At 42.8% G+C, this 17,666-nt stretch overlaps 1 protein-coding gene across 2 annotated transcripts in view; it reads left to right on the top strand.

Annotated features, from left to right (window-relative positions):
• The first annotated feature begins 307 nt into the window (after positions 1-307).
• Positions 308-17,666, top strand: part of LOC121360799 (CD2 associated protein) — a 76,577-nt gene continuing 59,218 nt past the window's right edge. For both annotated transcript variants that reach the window (XM_041480882.1, XM_041480881.1), the window contains exon 1: positions 308-516. In XM_041480882.1, coding sequence (XP_041336816.1) covers positions 513-516 — 4 coding nt within the window. In that variant the 5' untranslated portion in view covers positions 308-512. The remainder of the gene's footprint in view (positions 517-17,666) is intronic.

The following is a 17,666-nucleotide window of genomic DNA, read 5'->3' as shown; positions in this document are numbered from 1 at the left end:
GATGAGGGAGCTGTGAGGGGGTTATGAGCGGGGGGTTTGATGAGGGCGGTGATGACAAGAGCGCCGTGGGGCTGGTGAGAGGTCCAACGCGGGGTCTAACCCGGGGGCGATGAGGGTCTGACGCGGGGGCGGTGCCGGGGCGGTGCCGGGGGCGGGCCGTGCCCTCAGGGGCGGTGCCGGGGGCGGAGCGAGTTCCCCGCGCGGGGCGGAGCCGCGGCGGTGACGTCACCCCCGCCTGGCAACGGCGTGGGGGCGGTGGCGGCGCGCGGCTCTCGCGGGACTTGGCGCCCCCCACCGTGGGCGGGGCGGAGCCGCCGGTGCCCGAGCTCGGCTGAGGCGGCAGCGGGAGCGGCGGGACGGGACGGGTGAGCGGCGCCTCTGCCCCGGGCCGCCTGCGGCTCGGCGCCGCCCCTCTCACGCCCGTAGTGCCACGGATGGAGCCGCAGTGCCCGGCTTGAGCGTGTCGGCGGGACCTGGATCCGCTCCGCCGAGCCTGGGCGGGCGGTCGCAGCATGGGTGAGCGCGGCGGGGCGGACGGCGGGACCGGCTCCTTCTTCGGGGGCGCCTTCGCCGCCCTTTGTCTGAGGGGAGGGCGCGGAGCCGCGGGGCCCGGGGCAGCCCTCGAGATGCCCGGGGCGGGAGCGGTGTCGGTACCCGGCGGACGGCGGCGGAGCTGCCGGGCCGGCGAGCGCGGCAGGTGCTCGGTGAGCGCTGCCTCCTGCGGGGGGCCGGGGCCGCTCCGTCCCGCCCGGCCGGTCCCGGGGGCTGCGGAGGGGCCGGGCTGGGAGGAGGCGCGGGGGGTTCCATGAGTTTCGCTGGGGAGAGCGAGGTGTACAGCAGCGCCTGGTGCTGCTTGCAGGGAGTGGCTTGGTGAGCATAAAAGTTTTCATGGCTAAATCCAGCCCTTTCGCATTTTTTTTTTTTTTTTTTCACTCAGCGTCAATTTCAGCTGCGCTTTCGCCCATTTCTCCACCAAGGCGGAAGCGCTCTCTGTATTTTAAAGGGAGCGAGCGTAGAACCACTGGGAATGTTCCTGTGTTCGGGATGTGCCAGTTCAGGTTCACACGAAACAGTCATTTGTGATGGTCTCGTTTTTAGTGTAAGCGTCGGCATAGGGAAGTATCAGCGAGTGAACTTAAACACCACTCTTGAGAGCTGTCTTTGCTTATCGCGACTTGCCCTTTATAGAGACTTCGGACTTCACTGGGGTCCAGAACGGTGCGCGGATCATTTTGTCTGTCTCTCACACCTCCACCCTGCTCTGCTCTGCTGTGCAGCACCGTGTGCAGGGGCACGGGTGGCAGTGGCTTCAGTGTCCCGTGTGCTTATGCTGCTGTGTGCAAACATGCTCCATCAGAATGGGAGTAAAGCTTTTCAAGTGGAAGGATACCTGGGTTTTATATAGCTTTTCTGCCTCCCCGTTGTGCATGAAAATGAAGAAGTGCACGGTGAGCAGATCAAACGTGCAGTTAGTGAAGCGAGAAAAGCTCCTCCTGGCTGGTGTTCTGCTGATTATCAAGATCTGCTTTCAGTGTGTTCATCTCAGTGGAAGTTGTCTTGCGAGAGTCAAAGCACACTTAAAATGAAATCTGAAAATATAAAATGAAATTATTGTTCCAAATTCTGGTAGAAACCAAGCATCTCACTTTTCGATGCTTTTTGTGATTATTCAGAATAGGTAAGACTTGCTCTTAATTTATTTTCAGGCTGCATTGTTTTATTTGCAAGTGAGAAATGTCTGCCCAGTCATTGTAGTGGCTGGTGATGGTAGTTCCTAAAGCATAAAGGCTTAGTGTGCTAATTAAACATATTGAACTCGGGCTGTAATGCTGAAATGAGAAAACCTCAGGACTGACCTATGGTAGGTTTGGGGTATTAAAATCCTTAGTATACTCAATTAGTACAGTTAGGAATACTGTATAGGGACTGAGTCCAGTTCATGACTGTATATTATTATTCTGTGACGTGGTTTTATGTAGTTTTGTCCTCAAGTTTCCTTTTCTGAAGGAAATCCTCTTCTGATGAGCATAATCAACATGTTATTACTGTTCTAGATATGACTGAACTGAGTGGGTGCACACACTGTGTCGAGTATTGCTGTTGTGTGGGTTATTTACTACTGTAACAATTTGTGAGTATGTGCAGTTACAGAGCACTTCTTGCCAGGATGGTGGCCAAGCTCTAGAAAGGATTGTGTAATAATCCCAGAACCTTTTAAACAGATTTTCTCTGAAGGTATTGTCCTTTATTCAGATTTCCAAGTACTTCTTTATGTGATCAAAAGGGGTGAGGAATGTACAATAAAACATCACTAAAAATAAGAGTGGAAAAAGAAGTAACTGTAGCTTGCTCTGCATTTAGTGTAATTAGTAGTTGCCTCCCAATTTAGCTTGAGAAGTCATTAGTCGATTATTTTATTACTGGTGTCATGGTGGAGCTGGCTCTTGATAAGAGATTGTCTTTTATGTCAGCTTGGGGAAGGGGTTTTACATGTAAGAGGCAGATTAGAGGGGAATGTTGAGGCTTTTTTGATGAACTCAAGGATTTTTGAGATTTATGGAGAAGTAAGAACAGCCAGTATGACTCTGGTGGAACCAAAAGGAGAAGGGCAGAAGTACAGAATGCCTTGGAAACAAGTTCTTTCATGTTCTTCTGGTAGCTGGAAATTAATGTTTCCAGAGCACGTGTCATTCAGGCGTCTGAAGGATGGGGAGGGGGATGTGATCAGAGGTGACACACACAAGACCATATAAAGTTATTGGTAATGTCCAGTGACACCCTTGAGCCCTGTCATTAATCTAGTGCAGAAGGTAGAGAATTGTAATCATGTGTGTATGTCTCTAGAAACAGCTTGGTAAACAGATTAATGGGACAAATGAATTCAGATGTTCTAGGTAGAAAAGACTTTATTGACTTGTCTTTTGCTGTCCTGGGTTGATATTAACTTGGGGAGATTAGCTTCCAGCTAACTGTCATATGGCTTTATAACTGAGAAGGAAGCATTCCAGCAGCAGCTGATAAATTGCCACAGTGGAAAACTGCAATCCATCTGTCAGTATCTTATTAGCTATATGTATCCCCCCATGTTTTTTATTTCCAAAAATTTGTGCAGACTTTGATTTGTGGTTCCCATGGTTAGTATATCTGAATTTGCTACATGTTATCTTCAGAAAAAACTATAATTTTGGAATACTTTAAGGAGCCAGATATACTTCTTCTTTGCCAACAGAATAAGTATAAATATATTTGGTCTACAGAGTACATTCATTGAACATTATACTTGTGTGAAGCCTTTTGCTAGCTTCATGTTGGCAACAAAAAACAATCTAGAAGGTTTTTGTAAGCAGACTTAACGCTTTTAACATATTGCTGTGGGGACAGTAGCAGTTTCAGTATTCCTCAGTACTATTCCAAGAACCTGTTAGAACATTACTTCAGGATTTGTTCTTCAATTCATAAAGGAAAAAAAAAAACAAACCTCACAGAACAATCCCAACCAAAAATCTACTTCATACACCCCTGAGCAAATGAGATAGGATAGATGAAGAGTCCTGCTGCTGCTATTTTTACCAAGAAATATGTAAGGTGAGATGTGCAGTTGAGCTTCAGTCAGACTTTATTGTAGAGTAAAATGATTATCAGAATTCATGTTTTTAAACCCTTCTGTACTCAGGTACTTGATGAGCCTGATGTTGACCAGCTGTACTTGTGGTGGTCAGCAAAGTGGTTTTGTACTACCATTTTCTTTACTGCAGACAAAGCCATAAGAGAGGGTGATGTAAAATTGACTCTGGAAGATATGTGCCTAAAATACTGGGAAACCAAATTACAGTAACTGGGAAGAGTTGATGGATCCTGACTTTCGGTGAAGACGAGCAGAAATTGCGTCAAAAGGTGCTAGAGATTCTGTCAGCTCGGCTCTTGCCTTTTTTGTTTTTTTGATTTTTGTACCCCAAGATTGTAAGAACTGCTGTGCTGAAGGTTCTGACTGTGGAGACAGGTAGGAAGGAAAGGGATATGGAAAGCAGGTTTGTAGTGGAAAGTTTTTTTAGTTTCTTTTTTTTGGTTTTCTTTTAATAAAAACCCCTAGTCTGGCAGTAAGTGATTTATGAACTTTCTCAGAGGTGTTTGTGGTTTCACGAGGTCTTTTTTTATACATAGTTCAAGTCAGTGGTTGTCCATCCCTAAGGGGTCAAAAAAGCCTTGTGGTTTTTGCCAACCACTGTCTGTGACAGTGGCAATCCCTGTTTAACATGTATGGGAATGAGTGGGGGAAATATATCCTTTCAGCGTGAGTTTTTTTTGCCCTGAAACTGCTCCTTGTTCTGCCAGACTTCTTTGTATTTTTGAGGAATGGTGGGTGATTGTTTGGTGGCTTCATACTGAGAAGTGTCTCTACATGTACTTTTGTCTTGTGCCAGTCATTCCAGGTGCTGGTCACCTTTACTGGATAGTTATTTTAGTATTGATCATGTTTTCGTCTTGTTGAAAAGAGTTTTTCATGTTATTCAAGAGTTAACTTCATGCAGGGGTGAAATTATACTTGCTGTCTTGATTTCTTTTTTTTCTAACAGTTCTTAAGAGCTTTAGTTTCAGCTTGGTAGAACCTTGCCCTTGAATTATCCTCACCTTCACGGGCTTTCTCCATTGTCTGCCTGTGCTTGTTTTTTTTTTTTTTTTTTTTTTTTTTTTTTTTTCCCCTTAGTGTGTTTTTGTTGCATAAACACAGGAAATGTGTGGTCGGGCGCACTGCGCTGTCTGGGCTAAGTGAGGTGGCTGCCTGCTCTGTCCCGCTCCGGCTGTCACAGCTCTGCTCTTCCCATTTGTTTTGCTTCCTCGAGATGCTGTCACATATGACTGCTGGTCTGGTAGTTCCTTAACCTAGCTTGCTAAAAATGATTTGTTTGGAAAGAGCAGCAATGAAAATGCTTGAAGTAACTGAAATCATCTTGACAGAAGTGGTGAGTCAGTCAGGTGAAATTTGTTGCTAGTTGGTCTGGGGTGTAACGATTTCTATCAGCTGTGATTGCAACTTGGGCGCTTAAAATGTGTTCTGGTCCCTGTCAGGGGTTTAGCCTTTGTCTTTTGCTGCTTTTAAACTGTGTGTTTGTTTGTCTTTTTCTTAAACTGTATCCTGTATTTTGTAAGGTTGTTAAATTCCATTAGGCTGTTTCTTTCCATAACTAGACTTTCCAAACCAGACTTTCCATAATGTTGCTTTTTGTTTCTGCTCTGAGTTGTGAATGTGCTAATGATCTAAAATGTTCCCAGCGTTCAGTAGAGGTGGTGCCTGAGCCTTTGCTGTCCTTTACTTTGGATGTGGGGTGCTGGGAAACAGATTTCCCCAGTGCTGTGGTGGTGGGAGTACAACCCTGCTTGAGCATCACCCCTGGCTGTCCTGGTGCACTGGTGACAGCAGGACTGAAGCACTACAACTGCCTTTCCAGTTGCTTCTTTTCTGGTGTGAACTCTTGCTGTGTCAATACATGTCCTTTCACCCTAAATTATTCCCTGTTTCCCAGCATAAACTTCAGACTTCATTTCATCAGCACTGCTATTTACTGTCTCTGACTAATGCCAGCAACAGTTTTTGGGTGGGATTGTGTTTTACTTTGCTACTTCCATGCAGAATTGACTTTCTTCATATACAATCACTATGAAATAATTCTTTTTCAGAAATCTTGAACAAAGAAAATGATGCATTGTAGATATTTTTGAACAAAAATTTAAGTCTTGCCACTGGCAGAGTCCTAAATCAGACTGAAGGAAAAATCACAGTATGTGTCTGTCTGCCAAATGAGTTAAATCTTTCCACTTTCAGGGTGATGTACACTGTAGAGAGTATAATATGAGGTAATTTAGAATATTAAGTTCACTTTTCTTAAAGGAATATTTATTGCCTATAATATGCTCATGACCCTGAGATTGGCTCAGCTCATCAGAGCCTGGTGCTAAAAACAGCAAGGTTATGAGTTTAGTCCCTGTATGGACCATTTATTTAAGAGTTGGACTCAATGATCCTTGTGGGTCCCTTCCAACTCAGAACATTCTGTGAAACATGTATTAGGCCAGGACTGCTTTCAGCAGAATAAATTAAAATATAATATTTTGAATAATTAAAACAATGAAGCATTTTCCTGTAATTTCAGCAGTTTGAGCAGTGCTGACCAGTGGTGTTACAGGTGTGGACTGCAGTTGCTCTTCACTTAGTGCTGAAGAACTTTGTGATTGCAAATTGAGTTTAAATTTGACATTATTGTTGAAGAAACTCAAAATGAATGTTATTGCTTTCTAGTTTTAACTAGATAAAGAGTTGCTTTAAATTATTTAAATGGCTTAAGATTGCACTGTTTCTTAACAGTAAATAAATCTCTGTAAACATAGTACTTTTTGTCATTAGTGGCAAATGGTTTTGGAATTAAGCAGTGCTAGGCAATCTCATTATTTTTGCTTCTGCAGCAGCTGTGAATAGATTTTTGTGGATGGCAGTTATTAATGATTTTTACTTTAATTTTAAATAAGGCAGTTTTGCTAGAGTTCCTGGAAACTTGCCTGACTTACTATTTAAAGAGGACTTTTAAGTCATCAATTTCTGCCTCCTTGATAAAATTACTAAGTGGTTGGTTTTGTCAAATGTTTTTGACTGTGGATATAGTTCGATCTTTTTAAGCTGGCACTGAAGTTTAGTCTGAGCCTTTGCTTACCTCTGACTAATGAGCATTGTTCTCTTCCCTTGCTTGTATGAACTAAATCTGAAACTTCCCTGTCTTCCTGAATCAGCTTTCAGCCAGGCTGGCTGTCCAGAAACTGAGACTGAGCTCATGGCTGCAGGAGGAGGATGAGGGTGCTACTGATGCTGGTATCAGCTGCAGCACACTTACAGCAGTTGTCAGTTTGGCCCTGATAGAAATTTTTTGTCTTCCAGTTTTGGCTCTTCAGTTCAATTGTGGCTTTAGTGGTAACATACCAGTGTACCTTCATTCCTCTTAGTGTGTTTTTATTTTCCCAAGTTGTACTGTTTCTTCATTTTTTAGGAAAAACATAAAAGCAAACTTGTCAGAATGTTTAAAGTTGTTTCTTCTCAATGCATCTTTGGCACTCAGGGAGAAGGGTCTCCATCTTTGCTGCTTGAAGAAACAAAACCACTAGTTTTATGAAGTGGGGAAGAATCTCATCACTTAACTCTGAAATTGTACCTTGAGCTACGAACAGATTTGTTTTAAGGCTGCTTTGCATTTAATCTCCCTTGTCACACTGTGGGTGCAGTTCCAGGCTGTGCTTCAGAGATAACTCCAGGCTGCTGCTGGCCGGGGCCCGAGCTGTGCAGTGCCTGTGCCTGGCTTGCCCGGATCCAGTGGCTGTGAGCCCTGCTGGGAGCTGGGGAGCTGCCTGGTGGGGAGAAACTCCTGTGCCAGCTTTGCCATCATGTCAGCAAGCTGGATGGCCTTGCTCTGGCTGCAGTCCTTACCTCCTGGGCAAGAGAGTGGATGGGACAGAATTCCTGGAGAGGAGGAAATGTAGAATGTTTTCCTTTTCCATTTTAACCTGCAGTTACTTTGCACTAGACCCATGCTATAATTTCATAAGTTTCTTCGGTGTGTCTATATTAGTTGTTCTCCATAAATGTTCATGATCCACCAAACTGGTTATTTCACAGCATTTTTTTTCTGTATCTTTAAAGGGTTTTTTTTATCCCTCCCAATCCATTTTAAACCAGCCAAATGTTCCTTTTAAACTGTACCTCTAATTTGCAATTTTTTTATTGATTTAATAATACCTTTAAAGAGAAAATAGATTCTAAACAGCTAGAACCTGTTACTGAGATGCCTTTTGTATTTCTGTAGGTGTTGGTTTTGGTTGTTCTCAATAATGTTTATGTCTAGAGAAGAGGACTGAGCACAATATGTAAAAGTATGCATCTGTTCTTCTGTATCCTGATTTTCTGCAGTTGGGTGGACTTGCAATGTTCCCATCACTTAAATGCTTTTATGTAGTTTGGCTTTTTCAGCACTATCATAAACCAGTACGGGCAAGATTAAGTAGAATAAGCCTGCCTAAAACTTGAGGTAAATCACATTGCTATTTGCACTCATTTTAACATCTAAATGTTTCTGTCAGGGAAGTTATTAATTACTAGAACAAACTGCCAGGAGAATGCTAGATCCATAATTTCTTGGTATGGTCAATCCCTGGATAATGCAAATATCAGTGTGTTCTTTAATCTCCCCTTTTGGCAGGTTTAGTGATCATGTGTCCATACAATGATCTAGTTCAAGGCACTGGCTAAGGCTGAATCCATCTGGAAGAGAACCAGCTGGCTGATTTGGCAGCAAACTAAACTGACACACCCTGGAGCAGCACAACTGTGAGACCAGCACAGGGGAAGAGGTGGTGAAATGAGAATGCGTAGGGAGAGACTATGCAGGGTCACTCCTTTAGCCTCAGACTGTTGGAGTCAGTGTAAAACTCTGGTCTCTGTAAGCGACTAAAGCAGTCGATCCTGAAAAGCCCTAGGGAGGTTAAGTGAACAATATTCTTTTGTTAAGAGATTTTGGTACAAGACTTAACAAAATTAGCAGGATTTACAAGTTGCATGAGTGTCTGCAGGGTGGGCCATGGGCTGTTTGTTTGAAACCTCAGTGTCCCAAACAACACTTCTTGCTGTGTTCAGCTGAGTTGGTGCTGTTCAGAAGCCAGGTGGAATGAGATGCTGTGCTGCAAGTGGAGCAGTGGAAGTGCTGAGGTGAGCAAGGCTTTTGAAGCCATGAAGATAAAAGCAAATATGTTAATCACATACTCTCATGGGTATGGTAGATAAAGAGGTAGCAGATTTTCTTGAGAAGTGCAAACAGCAGAGTGTAGCCTTTTAATTAAGGATAAATTATCATATCTGTGCTGTTTTGCTCTTGAAAATCAAATACAGGACTTCCTTTGCCTGACCCACAGGTTACTGAAAATACATCTCATCCTTCAGCACAGGGAAGGAGAGTGTCTGTGAAGGGGAAGACTATACTAAAAACCATTACACTGACACATTTACATTATCAGAAGCCTAAGTATAACAGGGTCTGCTTTTACAGCCTACCAGTATCTGAATAGAGGAATTGGAAACTGTCTCAGCTGACACCCTTTGCAGGTTGAGGAGAGCTTGAAGGCATTTTTAAAATCATCGTGTGTTATAGGGATATATATATATATATGTATAAAAATTAACACTGTGAGGTTGTCAAGTAAAAGCACAATTAAGAGTGTATAAAATTGCTTCCTCTTGTTTTCATGTGCTCATCACCTTACTAGATGCTTATTTTGTGGGAAGGGTTTGCTGTTTCAGTCTTAGTGCTTCATCTTTACTGGGAGAGAACTATAAGGCACATGTATGGATTGTAATGTAAATAGCTTCTAATACGTAGGTTGTGGGAGAAAACCTGCCCTGGTAGATAACCAGTAACAGAAAGCCTCAGGCTGGATGAACAGCAGATGAAATAAAGCTGTTTATGAAACAGGAGATGTGCTGTCAGTACAATAAGGCACAGCCTGCCATCTCCATGCAGCAAGGAGACTGTACTGATTTCCCATCAACACAGAGCTGCTGGATCCTGCTGTTCACTGCTGTATCCTGGTTTTTCAGTTCTGAGCAGCAACTGAAGTGCTCAATCCTGACCTTGGTGTTTGAAAAAGCCAAGGTTTTATTGCTGGCTTCTCTTTTCATTTCACTTTTTTTTTGTGTATGTAGCTGGGTCCCCAGGATTATGCCGGTACTTGTGAGTATGTGGGAGCAACTGAGAGTATTTTCTTTGTGTTTCTGAAATCCAAACTACTCCTTCAAGTGACTGTGTTGAGAACAGTGGAGGTGAGGGTTGGCTTTCTGTGAACTTGCCTTAGGTGCTTTGTCTCCTGATGGCAGCAGCTGCTGTCCCTTGCTTTTCTGCTATCCTGGACTGCTTTTCATGAACCCCTGTACGGCCTCTGATCCCTTCTCAAATTCTTCAAATACCAATCATGGTGTTACTATCAATTAGCTCTTCCAGACACAGCACATGCTGTAGCTGCTTCCAAGCTGCATATTTGGTGATCAGCCAGCCATCAGGTTAGAAGGGCAAGTGTTGGGGCAGTCCTGAAGTCTTCCTTCACTGAAGGACTGAGATTTGAGTGCTTCTGTGCTGACTCTGCAAAAAAACCTAAAAATAAAAAATGTACAGCTCTTACTTTAGAGATGCTGCTCTTCTGGCACGTTTGAGCCAAGTGGGTGTACTGGGAAAGAATTATTGGGAGTGAAGCAGGAGGATGGGCAGGTAGGGGTGCTCACATAACACTGATTTCTTCAAATGCTCAAGATTATGACCAGGTACCTAAAAAACCTCCACAGTGAATGGGAGTGCTGCAGTAGTAATGAACTACCTTACAGTCTGCCAGGGGGCACGAGCAGGTCAGTAGCCAGCAGGTGATGGGAAGTGGTTGTTCTCTACTCCCTGGCACTCGCAGGCAGGCTCCAATACTGTGTCCAGTTTTGCTCCTCCGTCCCCTCAAATGCAGCAGGAATGCCCCTGAGCTGGAGAGTTGAGGGTGGTTGGGAGGCTGGTGCATATGGTGTGCAAGAAGCAGCTATAGCCTGGAGAGGAAAGCAACCTACTCTCCTCAGAGGTACAGTGAAAAGTTATGAACCAATGCCTGCAAGTTAGGACAGAGGTAATGCCCACTGAATATAATGTGGGAAAATTATTATGAGAATTCAGTATCAGAAAAGGTGCTTGGGGTGGCTATTTTATCTCCATCCTTTCAAGCTTCTAAAATTTAGCTGGACAAAGCCTTGAGCAACCTGATTTGACTTTGGGATTAACCTTGCCCTGAGCAGTTCAGAATAAGTAACCTCCAGAGGTCTTTTCAAACCCTATTTTCCTGTGATTGGAAGCATTGCAAACCATGCAGATTGAAATAATGATCTTAATAAGAATTACTTAAATCCTTCTAAATACATGTGGAAATAGATATTTGAAGGACTTGATCTGTGAATTTTTAGAACATAATTGACCTAATGAAACAATTTTGCCTCCTTTAAAACTGTCTGATTGAGATTGTAGGGTGCCCTTGAGCATTTGCTGTTTTGACTGGCTTTTGTAAAATCCATTTCATAGGGATTTCTTTCCATGCTATTCCATCAGATGTTCAGTTTATTATCTTGACTAAAATGTCCACACTAAAAAATAAATTAACTTTGTCACAATTAGTATGCCCTGACGGCATGGAGTCAGATACAAACACTTGTTTCTGTTGTAATGCTAAGAATATTTTGTGGTTTTTGCAAAATTCCAATCTGGGACCATTCAGACTCTTGCATCATGGCTGTTTTTACACATGAAGGGAACACTTTGTGCGTGCTCCGAATAATGCTATTAAGTTCCTGTAAATTTATTTCAAAGCCAGATTCTTGCCATGTTTGCACAAGTACTAATTGTCATTCAGAATTAGAGATGTGCCAAATTGTAGGCTGTCTATCAAAGCATTTCTGCATTTCTTTGGAGCGTAAAAGGAGTTTTCATTTAAACCCAAAAGGCTTTCGGAGATTTTCTTGTTTTCATAACTCTTGAATTCATAACCTGGGGCTATGATCATGATGTCCTTTTTGGCTAGGAGAATCCTGAAAAAAAAAATGTGCAGGAGAAGCTGAAGCTTTTATAGTAGTGTGGAGTCCTGACAGAAGAAAGAAAACTTCAAATACAATTTTTTATTTTGTAAAAAGAGTTCTCAAATAAGCAACAGAGTCTTCAGCATCAAACTTATTTTTGTGAGGTAATTATCTAGTGAAGGCTGTAAGGGAACAATTATAAATACGGTGTTGACCTCAAGGTACTTTCACTGCTTATTTGGTGCTTTGGATTTGAACAAAATTTAGATGAGGTATGATTCTTTTGTTCTTCAGTGCTTTTTGGCATGGCTTTGTTTTAGCAGAATTTGTAATTCAGTGTTTTGTGACTCACCTTGAATGCTTTGCCAGATAGATGTTATAAAATTAACTTAAGGGAAGGAACAGAGGAAGAGACATAAATCTATATATGGAACAATGTCTGAGTCATGGCTTCAGAAAAAGTGGTGTGTTTTTTTTTAAATATGTTCCCCTGTGCCCTCAAAGATCCCTGGTTTTCTCTGCAATGTGAATTAGTAGCATTTTTTCAGTTCCGCTCATGGAGACATTTGCTGCCTTTCCTGCAGGTGTCACCTCTCATTTCCAGGCTGGTTTCTTGCTCTGAGCTCTGCTCACACTGAGGGAAATTGCATGCAGCACAAACGATCGCTCTCTGCTCTATGTCACTTCCCAGGCAAAACATTTTGACCTCCTCTATCCTTATAAAGTATTAAATACCTGGGGGTGGTTGAGGTTTTATTGTAATACTTCCCATTTCATGGCTTGTGCTGTAAATGGAAGAGCCCAGCAATTCTGCTCATAGAAGTGAGGGGGTAAATTAAATCCACAATTTATTAAATTTATGACTGAGTTTAAGACAAGTATTTCTGATAATATTGGAGGAGACATGATGGGGTACTTCTTCTAGAGTTGATAAATCTGGAGTGAAGTATCCCTAAAACATGTTTCTTCCCATCTGGTTGTCAATGGTGACTTACCTACAGCACAGTTGTAAAACTGAGAGCATGTGTGAAGACAATTTGCTTTAGGTAAGCGAAAATTGACTAACATTCAGTTTTCACTTGTGTTTTATATACAGTGTTAAGCACTATAATGCACTCCAGAAAATTACAGGAGCCTGGAGTGGGAAGAGGAGGCATATGTGGTTTGTGTCTTTCAGAGCTGGCTGCTGGGCAGGGTTTCTGCTATACTGTTTAATTTCCTTCCCAAAGTCTCTTGCTAATTGCACCCAAGCCAGCACAAGAAACTGATGTTTGAGGTGGTTGCTGTTAGAATGCAATGAGTTTCTCATTAGTTGAAATAATTTGGGAGGAAAAGCCTACATTTCAAACTGTTTTCAACTGTTCATTGTCGTAATTATTTCAGGCATTCTTACTGAGCTGTAAAATTCAACACAAACTTTTTATTAAAAATGCATGGTGAGTCATATCTTGGAGAATGCACCATTGCCTTACCCAATCTAAAAATGCCAGGCGGATCCAGGGCGGCTTCCAGATGGACGAGTTCTGTGCTGACAGAACCAAGTCTCCTGGCTTTAGACTGTCTCAAGGGTAGACTGCTATTTTTATTTTGTTTTTATTTTCCTTTTTTTTAGGCAAGCTGTGGATGTAGAGGAATTGTTGCTTTAAGCAGAAAATATTTGTGCTAGAACTAGGTGATGCAGCACAGAGCAAGTTACAAAAGAACTAAGGAAAAATAGCAGATACTGCAGGGTGGACAGAAAGAAAAGGAAAAAAAAAACTTTATTCAAGTTGCCTTGTCACAGACTTGAGACACTGGCACAGTCTGCTCAGAGAACCTGCAGGTATTTCATCCCTGGAAGTGTTCCAGGCCAGGCTGGATGGGGCTCGCAGCTACCAGGTCTGGTGGCAGGTGTCCCTGCCCATGGATGTTCTTTAAAGGTCCCTTCCCACCCAAACTATCCTGTGATTCAGGCACAAATATATTTTATGGTGTTTTTTGTTATAAAACATACAAATAAATTAACAAATCCCTGTCATTAGAGTGTTCTTTTTCAGAGACATCCTGTAACTTTCACAGATTTCTTAAAATCCCTGAGATCTCTCATATCTGTCACTAAAGTTTCTTACTTACACTTTTGATTTTACCTTTACAGCTGTCAGGAAATTCTGCAGAAGTTGGCCAAACTGAAATTAGTTTCAGCCACTAAACATTTCTCCCAAAACTACCTTCTCACTGCCATGCCACTGACATCCAAATCACGAACTCTCAGACAGTACAATCCCCAGCCAGCTCCAGGTGCTGTCTCACCACCCTCAGCAGCAGGAGTTCCTTCCTGAGGTCTAATCTGAATTTCCCCTCTGTCAGTTTAAAACCAGTGCCTTTAGTGCTGTCACTACAGACCTTGGGAAAAAGCATATACTGAAAGGATGTAATAAGGTGCCTGTTATCATTAGAAAGTAGAAAATGTGGTGAGTCCTCGTAGGAATATAGCAGAAGTGCCTTTGTGCCAGCTTGTTCCTTCTTCTGTTGCAATGGTAGTTTTTTTCCCTTTGAGCTCACAGGACATAATCAACGTGGGAAGCTGACAGTAGCTGGGCTGTTGGAGCTCAGGAGCGGGGAAGCAAAGGCTTGCATGAGATATGGGATATTGTGAGAGTTTCAAAGTTGCTTTGTTGCCATTTTTTGGTTTGCTTGTTGTTGCTAGATTTCTCTGGGGTGTGTGTTTTTTCTGACTTCATTCTTTTTTTCCTAAAAGCTATCTTTATAGCAGTTTAAAACACCCTCCGTGTAAGCCCTGGAGAGTACTTCCTAAGTTTTTAACAGGTGTTGTAAACCATCACATATCCAACAGCTCTGGCTGGTCAGCCCATTGCTGAGGAAGTGGAAAGGGGCTTGTTGGGAATTTAGCCTGAGTGCAGCAGTGTCTGACTGCCCTTGCTCATCTAATGCTGTTTTGAACCTGCTGAGCCTTCTGAGATGGGGTATGTTGAAGAGAGAGTGAAGGCTCATAGTCACTTCAATGTGAAATTACTTTAAACAGAACATCCAAACTGAGTCCCCACTGGGAGACAGCAGGGTGTTTGTGGTGCTTCCAGGGACTGGGTGGACATAGCTGAGCTGGTTTTATGTAGAATCAGCTTGGGTCCAACACTGTGTATGTATTGGAGGCATCTTTAGTGCTTGGAAGGATTGTTGGTATGCCTAGCAACCTGAACTAATAAATTGTACAGATTTAGGTTTTCTGTCTTTGAAACAATCCATGACTGGAATAATTAGCTTACAGCAAATTGGGAATTAATTGTGTATGCTTAAAAGAAAATGTACATAGAATGGCATGAAAATATTTCTATGTTATTGGCATTGTGTTGTATTATTATAAGCTAATGAAAAAATTCTCATGGCTCTGGGCATTTTGCTTAAAGTAAGTAAGCAAATTTTGACCATAAGTCAAAATTTGAATAAATGAGGTCAGCATTATCTTAAACTGCAGAGAACCTCCTCTGTCACATCCCTTCCTTGTGACAGCAGAGTTTGCTTGGCTGGCACTTGGGATCAAAGCTTCAGGAGCGGGAGGAGGTGTGACTGCTTTGGTACAGAGCTGTTTATCTGGACTGGAGCTGGCATGACTGGTGGCTCCCTTGGGAGGAGGCACAGGTAGAAATGGCTCTGCCATGTGTCACTGCCACTCCAGGGGCTGTACAGGAGGCACCTGACCTCCTTCTGAGCTCCTGTGAAGGTAAAACATCTCATTGGTGATGCTTAATGCTTGCAGTAGCCCTTGTGATGCAACTGTTTGTGAGTCCTCCATGTGGAACGTGAGTTTGTTGGCTCTGCATGGCTCAGCTCAGTGAAATGTCTGCTCTTCTGTGTGGTGTGGCTCAAAACTGGTGACTGTACAGTTAAATATGTGTGGACTGTGTGGTCTCCATTAGCTAATTACACTTGTTCAGTTTCTTAATAGCATGGAACTGCATCCTTACCATCAGAATTGACAGGAATCCAGTGGCCTTGTATCAATAATGTGTTATATTAGGATGTGGTTTCATGGCAGATATCAGCTTTGAGCAAAGCAGCAAGTGGTGAGGGGCAAGATGAGTGGATCTGTAGGGGGAAATTACTTGTGTGAGGGACTATATTCAGGTTTCAAGTTTTGGACATTTTTATATCATTGTAGTTTTAGTCTTGTCCCATGGACACAATGCCTGTTAGAGATTAGTGTGCATTAAGTGCGTTCCTGGGTTTTGTTTCAGTGAAAATTCAGATTACTTTGCGAGACTGTTCCACACTGAACTGAACCACCACAAACGAGGCTGATTTGGAGCTTCACTGAGCAGTGTGCTACTGATCTGGGATGTAACAAGGATGTAGAGCTTGATCTAAAGTGGGTTTGAAGCAGTCCGATGTCTGACCCTGCAGTGAGACATATTACGGAGATAAACTTAGAGAAAGTTGTCACTGCAAGCTTTCTCTTGGGCTGTTTTCTTTATCTGCTTCACCAATGTTATAAATTACTACTAATTTAAGCAGAGAGCAGAGGGAAGGGATCACTGAATGCACACACAAGAAAGCAGGGGATCACAACATCCTTGGCTTAAGATGTGTTGGAAATACAGCTTTTTGGGTTTCCCACTCTCTGTTGATGACGTAACTTTACTGGACACCATGAGAAGGGAAGTAGGAAATACCGAATGTTTCCATCTGTTCAAAGTTCAGTCCCTCGGCTGTTCTCAGTGGTTTGGAGCTTCACTGAGCAGTGTGCTGCTGATCTGGGATGTAACAGGGATGTAGAGCTTGATCTAAAGTGTGTTTGAAGCAGTCCGATGTCTGACCCTGCAGTGAGACATATTACGGAGATAAACTTAGAGAAAGTTGTCACTGCAAGCTTTCTCTTGGGCTGTTTTCTTTATCTGCTTCACCAATGTTATAAATTACTACTAATTTAAGCAGAGAGCAGAGGGAAGGGATCACTGAATGCACACACAAGAAAGCAGGGGATCACAACATCCTTGGCTTAAGATGTGTTGGAAATACAGCTTTTTGGGTTTCCCACTCTCTGTTGATGACGTAACTTTACTGGACACCATGAGAAGGGAAGTAGGAAATACCGAATGTTTCCATCTGTTCAAAGTTCAGTCCCTCGGCTGTTCTCAGCTGGATGGTTATTGGGGTGTGAAAGGAAGGCAAGGACTTTTGCACAAGACCAGTGTGCAAAGCTCAGAGAGGTTTCCCTGATAGTGGGAAATGTGAGGCACTCCCCTACTCAGACTGAGGAAGAGCAAACCTACGTCTGTACTCCAAAGGGAACTGGTCATTCTGGTCATTTGTAATCAGGAGTGTGAAGCAGATGCAGAGCCTGGAGGGAGCCTGGCTGCAGAGCAGTGGGAGCTCTTGGCCAGGAGGGATTTGTCTTTGGTTCCCAAAGCCTGGTGCTCACCTCGTGTGTGACTTTACAGGAGAGCTTTGTAGACAAAGCTCACAGTTTTGGGATCAGGAGCTAGAATTTTAAGTGCAGTGAGGAGTCTGTCAGGCCTTTCTATTTAAGCATCTGGGTTGTCATCAGTGACTCAGGTCAGGGTGACAGGAAATTATATGGTAATGAAGTGGAAAGAAAACACTCTTATGACCACATCTTATGTTTAACACTTACAGAAGTGTTTTCATTGTTCAGCATTTAAACACCTGAGCTACTTTTTCAGTGTTAAGGTCTGTTTTAAGTGGCTGAACATAGACTATTATATTAGTATTAAACCAGTTGGAATTTCTATAGCTCATAAGTGGTAGAAGCATTTTTGTGGGAAAGCAGTTGGAAGGATCATTCTCAAGTTCAGCATCTGATTTTGAAACAGTTCTGAAGAGTATGGTAGTGAAAAGGGTAAGATTGTGTCCTCTGTGGTCTTTTGTCTTTACTCTGAACTTGGTCTGCTATAAAATAAAGTATCTTTGTAACTCCATTCGTAATAACAAGATTGTTAGGCTTTGTTTTATGTGGTAATTGTACAGGTGAAAATAACAGTACTAGTGAAGTTTCTTTTAGCCATCTAGCAACTGTCTGTTGTGCTAA

The sequence above is a fragment of the Pyrgilauda ruficollis genome, unplaced genomic scaffold (genome assembly GCF_017590135.1).
Source record: "Pyrgilauda ruficollis isolate IOZ18807 unplaced genomic scaffold, ASM1759013v1 scaffold54, whole genome shotgun sequence".
NCBI classification, from domain to species: Eukaryota; Metazoa; Chordata; class Aves; order Passeriformes; family Passeridae; genus Pyrgilauda; species Pyrgilauda ruficollis.
The sequence above is the reverse complement of the archived record's forward strand: the minus strand, read 5'-3'. Positions and strand labels throughout refer to the sequence as shown.